The 9,076-nt window shown below is 42.0% G+C and overlaps 1 protein-coding gene across 1 annotated transcript; it reads left to right on the top strand.

The window, feature by feature from the left end:
• Positions 1-5,635: 5,635 nt before the first annotated feature.
• LOC120942968 (serine protease 30-like) lies at positions 5,636-8,014 on the top strand. Its single transcript, XM_040355977.1, has 2 exons — positions 5,636-6,605; positions 7,573-8,014. Exons 1-2 carry the CDS (start codon positions 6,483-6,485, stop codon positions 7,939-7,941), a joined length of 492 nt encoding a protein of 163 aa, XP_040211911.1. The 5' UTR covers positions 5,636-6,482; the 3' UTR covers positions 7,942-8,014.
• The last annotated feature ends 1,062 nt before the right edge of the window (positions 8,015-9,076 follow it).

The raw sequence follows: 9,076 nt of genomic DNA, 5'->3' as shown, positions 1-9,076 counted from the left end.
AATAAACATTTATATAAAAAAAGGGGGGTTGCCATCCAGGGCCCTGGGGACCTCCGGACCTCTGAACAAAAAAAATTGGCCCTTTAATAAAAAATAAAATAAAAATATATTATTATATATTTTTTTTTTATAAAAAATAAATAAAAACAAGGGGGTTTGCCATCTGGGGCCCTGGGGGCCTCCGGGCCCCTTACACGTGTACTGCCTGTACCCCCCATGATGGCGGCCCTGTGCACGATTCTGGGTAAAATGAGAATCACGATTATTTTGCTTAGATCACAATTCTCTCTCGATTCTCGCGACCTAACATCGTCTTTCACATTAAAACAAAAAAATTGGGCTAACTTTACTGTTTTTTTTTTTTTTAATTCATTGAAGTGTAATTTTTTTTCCCCAAAAAATTGCATTTGAAAGACCGCTGGGCAAATACAGTGTGATATAAAATATTGCAGCAATTGCCATTTTATTCCCTAGGGTCTCGGCTAAAATGTATATAATCTTTGGGGGTTCCAAGTAATTTTCTAGCAAAAAATATTGATTTTAACTTAAGAAACAAGTGTCAGAAAAAGATCTAGGGCCAGATTCACGTACGAGCGCATAACTTTGTGCGGGCGTAGCGTATCCTATTTCCGCTACACATCCGCAACTTAGACGGGCAAGTGCTGTATTCACAAAGCACTTGCTCTGTAAGTTGCGGCGGTGTAGCGTAAATGGGCCGGCGTAAGCCCGCGTAATTCAAATGTGGAAGAGGTGGGTGTGTTGTATGTAAATCAATTGTGACCCCACGTAAATGACGCGCCTAACGAACGGCGCATGCACGCGCATGCTCAGTATCACGTCGAATTTACTCCATAAGATATGCCAGGCCCAATACCTGTGACGTGAACGTAACCTACGCACAGCCCCATTCACGTACGACTTACGTAAACGACGTAAAAAGATACGCTTGCCAACGTCCATACTTTGCATTGGCTGCGCCTCATATAGCAGGGGTAACTTTACGCCGGACGTAAGCCTAACGTGAACGGCGTAGCGGGCACAAGTACGTTCGTGAATCGGCGTATCTACTTAATTTACATATTCGATACGTAAATCTATGGAAGCGCCCCTAGCGGCCAGCGTAAATATGCACCCCAAGATACGACGGCGTAGGAGACTTACGCCGCTTGTATCTTGGCAACAGAGAGGCGTATCTGATTCTGTGAATCAGGCGCACAGATTCGGACTTACGACGGCGTACGTGGAGATACGCCATCGTAAGTCCTTTGAGAATCTGGCCCCTAGACTTTAAGTGGGTAAACTTCCTGCAAGTTTGATCTAAGAAGGAAGTTAGTTACAATGTTTCATGTTGTTAAAAACTTGGCAGACTGCCCAGATTTTCTCTTTAGACACACAGAAGTTTATCCCTTTGATCTAAGAAGGAAGCGTTAGTTACAATGGGCCAGATTTAGGTAGAATTCCGGCGGCGTAACGTATTGCATTTACGTTACACCGCCGCAATTTTACGGGCAAGTGCTTGATTCAAAAAGCACTTGCCTGTAAACTTGCGGCGGCGTAGCGTAAATCCGTCCGGCGCAAGCCCGCCTAATTCAAATGGGGCGTGTATCATTTAAATTAGGCACGTTCCTGCGCGGAACGTACTGCGCATGCTCCGTTTTGAAATTTCCCGACGTCATTTTTTGAACGGCGACGTGCGTTACGTCCTTTCCTATTCACGGACGACTTACGCAAAAAAAAAAAAAAATTAATTCGACGCGGGAACGACGGCCATACTTTAACATGGCAGGTCTAAATATAAGCCAAGAAATAGCAGCTGTAACTATACGCCGGGAAAAGCCGACTAGCGACGACATAAGAGAATGCGACGGCCGCGTGTACCTTCGTGGATCGCCGTAAACAGCTAATTAGCATACCCGACGCGGAAAACAACGCAAACTCCACCCAGCGGGCGCCAAAGTATTACACCTACGATCCGAAGGCGTACGAAGCCGTACGCCTGTCGGATCGAAGGCAGAAGCCGTCGTATGTTGGTTTGAGGATTCAAACTAAAGATACGACACAGGAAATTTGAAAATACGCCGGCGTATCAGTAGATACTCCAGCGTATTTCATCTGTGAATCTGGCCCTATGTTTCCTGTTAAAAACTTGGCAGACTGCCCGGATATTTTCTTTTGACAGCTGAAAAGTCTCTCTACTTGTTATATGAAAGAATCGTCAAACTCTGCATTGGAGATCGTCAGGGGGGGTTGAATCGAGATCACGATTTTTTTAACGATTAATTGTGCGGCTCTAGTTTACACTCACTCTCGTGCCGGTGAACATCGTGGGCCGCGGCCACACGAATCAGGTTCCCTACCTTGTGCAGCGCGCACATGCCTGCTATAGCTGTTTAAAGGGCCGACGTACTGTGATTTATGACTTACATCAATTCTATTTCAAAGCGCCTTTGTTTCTGTGCAGTCCGCAGGGTGCTCTCTATTGAAGATTATTCCGTGTGCGGTGTCTCTGCGGTGTCCAGTCGGATAGTTGGCGGTAAAGATGCATTGGATGGGGAGTGGCCCTGGCAGGTCAGCCTGCACTATGAAGGATCACATATCTGTGGGGGGTCCCTGATCTCACCTGAGTGGGTGCTGACTGCAACACATTGCTTTGAAGAGTGAGTATAACATTTTTATTTATTTTTATTTCCATCAAGGACCAATAATTCTGTTTTGTGATGAAACTGTTTTCTGTTTTCATCATATACAGCTAAACCACTTCAGCCCCGAACCATTTGGCTGCCCAATGACTGGGACACTTTTTGCAATTCGGCACTGCGTCGCTTTAACTGGCAATTGCGCGGTCGTGCGACGTGGCTCCCAAACAAAATTGACGTCCTTTTTCCCCACAGATAGAGCTTTCTTTTGGTGGTATTTGATCACCTCTGCGTATTCTTCTACATATTTTTGGTAAAAAAAATCGCAATAAGCGTCTACAAAATAGGGGATAGTTTTATGGCTTCACATTGCAAAATATCTTTTGCGGCAGATTGACTATCCTGGCGGCTGCAATACTAGGACAGGTGAGTACCGGATTAGCAAAGGTAACAGCAGGAGAATCATCTGGAAAAAAAAAAAAGTATTCCCGCGGAACCCCCGCTTTAAGGAAAAATGTACTTATAGTGACTGCTGACTCTCATTTCTATAACATATTGCCAGAGGGGCTCACAAAGGACTGAGGGTACCCAATGCAAATGTCTCTAGGTCAGGGATAAGCAATTAGCGGACCTCCAGATGTTGCCAAACTACAAGTCCCATGAGGCATAGCGAGACTCTGACAGCATCAAGCATGACACCCAGAGGCAGAGGCATGATGGGACTTGTAGTTTGGCAACAGCTGGAGGTCCGCTAATTGCTTATCCCTGCTCTAGGTAATGATAGGGGGTTACACATGTGTGTATAAGGATGAGATGGTATGGAGAAGAGGGGTGTAGAACACAACACTAGAACATGGAATACTGCACTGTCTACACAAGCAGATAGCATCTCATCGTAACATTTTCTGTACCATTTTCTTTCTACAGTCCTGACGAGATCTGGGAATATGAAGTGTATTTGGGTCTGTACCGGCTGGATGTGGACAGTCCTCATACAGTTGTTGCCAATGTACGGACTATCATTGTTAACAACAATTTTGAAAGCACTGGAGACATCGGAGACATCGCCTTGGTGCGGCTGGCCTTGGCTGTCAACTATACTCAGTACATCAAGCCGATCTGTCTGCCATCTATCTCAGCCACCTTCCCCTGTGGCACCGAGTGCTGGGTGACCGGCTGGGGTGATATATCTTCTGATGGTGAGTACAAGGAACCAGGGCCATCTTTAATATGGTTTGGGCCCTGGGCAAACATTTTTTTTGGGCCCCCCTCCAGCTTATTTTTGGGCCTGGCTGGTTCACATGTATGTGTTTTGGCGTCCCTCATTTGTGCAGGCACAGCAGCCCATTTATTTGAATGGGCTGCCATGCCTTCGCATATATAAAAAATAAAAGAAATAAAGAAATATATAAAAAAAGTTTTTTTTTATATTTAAAAATGAGGGTTGTCATCCGGGGCCCTGGGGACCTCCAGACCTCTAAAAAAAAATTGGCCCTTTAATAAAAAATAAAATAAAAATATATTAAAAAAGTATATTTTTTTATTTAAAAATAAATAAAAAAAGGGGGGTAACCATCTGGGGCCTCCTAAAAAAAAAATTGTCCCTTTAATAAAAAATAAAAATATATTAAAAAAAAATATATTTTTTTTATTTAAAAATAAATAAAAAAAGGGGGGTTGCCATCTGGGGCCCTGGGGACCTCCAGACCCCTAAAAAAAGGGGGTTGATTTGGGCCCCCAACAGTGACAGGGCCCTGGGCAGCTGCCCCTGTTTGTCCTATGGTAAAGACGGCCCTGCATGGAACGATTAGCAAATGGGATTTCACTTATTTTCCATGCTAAGGAACCATTACAATTCCTTCACCTGCTTTTCTCTCCAGATTGCATTATCTTTGTTTAGGCATCATCCAGGGTCACCATCTACTTCCTGATATACTGGCTCAGAGACGACACAATCATGTAAATCGCGTGCCCGTGGGGTTTGTGGGATTGTGGGGTGCCGGTGGGGTTCTGCCTAGTGACATGACAGTGCTCCCAGTGATCTACTGCTCACATAGTTACATAGTTAGTCAGGTTGAAATAAGACACAAGTCCTTTCAGTCCAACCACAAAAAAATAAATAAACAAACAAAATAAAAAACACACAGTACAATCCCATACACCCAACTCCATACCCACAGTTGATCCAGAGGAAGGCAAAAAAAAAAACAGCAGAGCATGAGATCCAATTTTCTACAGCAGGGGAAAAAAATCCTTCCTGATCCCCCGAGAGGCAATCGGATTTACCCCAGATCAACTTTACCTACAAATCTTAGTACTTAGTTATATTCTGTACATTTAGGAAAGTATCCAGACCTTTCTTAAAGCAATCTACTGAGCTGGTCAGAACCACCTCTGGCCAGGGCCATCTTAATAGCATCATGGGCCCCTGGGCAAAGTAATGCTCTGGGGCGCCTATAATGATGACAGTACAGGTAAACAGACATTAAGTAGGTAGGAGGCAGACTGCCTCCCCTTTGCATCTATCACTCTCAGTGCCATCATGGGGCCCTCAATTTTAGAGCATTGTGGGCTCAAGGATCAGCTGCTTTGGGGAAAGTGCAGGGGCCCCCCATGCAGCTGGGGCCCCTGGGCAGTGCCAAGGTGTGCCCTCTCATTAAGACAGCCCTGCCTCTGGCCATTTGAACCAGGATATGTCAATATTGCAAATAGCAAAAAATAGTTTCTTAACACTAAATGCTATTGCTCACAGAAGAGCACCAACGCGTTTTGATTGTATCTTGTTCTGATCTTCCTCAGGGGGATGAAGAAATCTAATATCACAAAACATATCAAAGTTATGGCATTCTAAATGAAGACGTGTACATATATGGACACATCGTCCAATTAGAATGCCATATTCTCGATATGTTTTTTGATATTCAATGTCTTCATCCCCCTGAGGAAGATCAAGACACGATCGAAACACGTTGGATCTCTTCTGTGAGCAATAGCATTTAGTGTTAAGAAACTATTTTTTGCTATTTGCAATATTGACATCTCATGTTTGGATACCAGGCATACCAGAGCTCATGCAGTTTTTAATTTAATTCAATATTACTTGGGATTAAGTGCCTTAATATATGTGTAAATCTATAAGGGTCTGGACTACAAAAAGACAAAAATATTTTAGTTTAATTGTTTTGATATATTCTATTCAGTCAATTTTTTTTAGCTGCCTATAGGCCCTTGGGAACAATTTTTCAAATGAATCATATTTTGGGCTAGCAGCACTTTCTCTCCACCCAGGTGGGTGGGTTTCACTTGATTACTCCACCCCCATGCCATCCTCTGCATTTTCTACAGTATTTTTTTTTTCTTCTTTTTGAATATACTCTTCCAGCAAATGGGTTTAAAAGCTTGTCATTTGAAAATCAAAGGCTATCACCTTTTCTTGCAGACACAGACAAGGCCTATGAATTACAGGGACACCCACATTAAGGTGCCGCTCAACCTGCAGTCCAATGCTCAACCACTAAGTTACACGCCCACTTTGTTTGACAAACATTTTTTTCTATTTCAATTTTTTTTTCCTCTTCCTGAAAAAAAGTTTGCAGGCCATCATTCAAAACCGGAATGACCATTCCTTTCACGCAACAACAGGGAACCCCCACATCTGAGCTGGGAACCGTTTGATATCCAATCAAATGCTCTACTGCTATACACCCCAATTTTTCATGACTTTATGGACTTTTTTCTTCACAGAGAAAAACAATGGAAATAATGTAACTGATACATTTGTGACCTTTTTGTTGTCTCCGTTCATCACCAGGGACACCACCTGTAAATGGGACCCTCCAGGAGGTCATGGTTCCACTTATCGACCACAACACATGCACAGAAATATACAACAGCGTGGGATCCAGCACACCCATCCACTATGATAGGATTTGTGCTGGCTACAGAAACGGACAGAAGGATGCCTGCCTGGTGAGTGACGCCATTAGCATTGAGGCAAAGATCACCCGTCCAAGGTCCAAATCTTCTAATATGAAGCTAAAAGTTTATCTTTAGGTGTAGATGGAATGGGGGGTGTTATCATTTCTGATGTGTTTTAAGTGGATCAACTGTGGGGATAGAATTGGGTATTTGGGATTGTATGATATTTTATTTATTTTTATGGTTGAACTAGATGGACTTGTGTCTTTTTTCAACCTGACTGTAACTATGTAACTATGTAACTATGTAAGTGAGATCTCCCAAAAGTATTTTGCTTTTTAAAGCAAGGAAAACATGAGAGAGAGCGAGAGAGTGAGTGAGAGAGAGAGAGAGTGAGAGTGAGAGCGAGAGAGAGAGAGATAGATAGAGAGATAGAGAGAGATAGAGAGATAGAGATAGAGATAGAGAGAGAGAAAGAGAGAGAGAGAAAGAGAGAGAGCAAAAGAGAGAAATAAAGAGAGCGAGAGAGAGAGATAGAGATAGAGAGAGTGAGAGAGAGCGAGAGAGAGAGAGAAAGAGATAGAGAGAGATAGAGAGAGAGCGAGAGCAAGAGAGAGAGAGAGATAGATAGAGAGAGAGAGAGAGAGAGAGAGAGAGAGAGAGAGAGAGAAAGAGAGAGAGAGATAAAGAGAGAGAGAGATAAAGAGAGAGATAAAGAGAGAGAGAGAGAGAGATAGAGATAGATAGGGAAAGAGAAAGAAAGAGAGAGAGATCAAGATAGAGAGAGAAAGAGAGAGAGAGAGAGAGAGAGAGAGAGAGAGAGAGAGAGAGAGATGCCACATAAACTCATTTATAGTCTTTCGGATTTGTTTTTAGATGTACTGTACTTTAGACTAGTTACTGTATTAAATTTAGGGAAATAGAAACATGTAATGAAACATTTTGAATTATTCTGAGGAAACAGCTGATACCTGAATGTAGACATTAGTGCAGCTGATGGTTGTTACTTGTCTTCCAGGGTGACTCAGGAGGACCTCTGGTGTGTAAGGTCCGGGGAATCTGGTACCAGGTTGGAATCGTAAGCTGGGGCATTGGCTGCGCTGAACCATATTACCCCGGGGTGTACACCCAGGTGACTGCCTACCAAAATTGGATCAGATCCCACCTAAATCAAACATTCAGTGATGTCCGAGATATTCCCCCACCAACACTGAAATGTGGAGGAGACTTCAACAGCAATGGAGGAAGCATCCATCACTCCCACCTTCACTGGACCACCTTGGTTATAGCTGCTTTACTCTTCTTTTTATCTATAACCAGTTACTGTCCACCTATACAATCAGTAGACTGCAATAAAGGGTTTCATAGACCACAGAGTGCCTACTAGAGTAAGATGAATATTCAAGCAGAACTTGATAATGTGTAAAAATAAAATAGATTGTTTTATTTATGGAAGTTGACTGATGGGTGGACATTTTTTTTTTATCAATCATACACTTACATAGTTACATAGTTAGTCAGCTTGAAAAAAGACATAAGTCCACCTAGTTCAACCATAAAAAAAAATAATAATAATAATAATAATAATAATAATATATATATATAATAAAAAATATCTAATTAAATAAAAAATATCTAATTAAATAAAAAATATCAATTAAATAAAAAATATCGATAAATTAAAAACTATCAATAAATAAAAAATATTGATAAAATAAAAAATACCTTTGCTTGATACACTGCAACAATTTCCAAATGAAAGTAATGACAGCCAAAAATGTACACTTTATGTTTGACTTCATTAGTGGGTATAAGTAACTTGGGGTTCTTGCACTATAGGGATATACTTATTTAATTTTTCCTTACAGTGTTAAGCCTTTAAATGTTTTTGATGTGGTGATTTAAATGTCTTAGGAATAGTTCTGGAGTGTAAGGAATGTGGGTATCAATTTGGAAATGTAAGGAATAATGCTCCACTGCTGAACCATTTTACCCAAGAATATACCCCTCCACTTTCATCCCACCTTCCCCTTTCCCTAGTGTATGATTTGTAACTCTCCCAAAGTGGTAACTCTAACATTAAAGTGAATAAATTACATTTATTTTTAATCAATGTTAAATTTGTGTCAGGGCTGGCCAATTATGGCATCCTAATTAATCAATTAATTTATAGGCGTGTTTTATGCATGTATATACATGTATACATTGCAACAAACCCCAATTGAACACTGCCCCTCAATTATTTTACTGCAGGCCATTTACTTCCCCATGTGATCCCTCCCAGCCTACCACCTTGTTGGGCGTCGCCCCAGATCAGGTGACCCCTTGTAGAGTCACACACGATCACCCAGCACCCATTGGGACGCCCGTGTAGGAGCACTCTGAGATTGGAACGTTCTCCGGGGAACCAGCTGGACCTCCTTGGTTGCGACTCCAAAGACTCACCTGGACTGTTCTGTATTCTTCTACTTGGTAATGATTGATTTTAACTAGGGCTGTGGAAATTAACTATTAATTCATCG

The sequence above is a fragment of the Rana temporaria genome, chromosome 6, assembly GCF_905171775.1.
Source record: "Rana temporaria chromosome 6, aRanTem1.1, whole genome shotgun sequence".
Classification (NCBI taxonomy): Eukaryota; Metazoa; Chordata; class Amphibia; order Anura; family Ranidae; genus Rana; species Rana temporaria.
The sequence above is the reverse complement of the archived record's forward strand: the minus strand, read 5'-3'. Positions and strand labels throughout refer to the sequence as shown.

Excerpts from the sequence above, each read along its gene's own strand:
- LOC120942968 (XM_040355977.1), top strand. The coding sequence starts at position 6,483 with ATGGTTCCACTTATCGACCACAACACATGCACAGAAATATACAACAGC. Across the intron at positions 6,606-7,572 it reads GACAGAAGGATGCCTGCCTG|GGTGACTCAGGAGGACCTCT; the intron begins GTGAGTGACGCC and ends CTTGTCTTCCAG.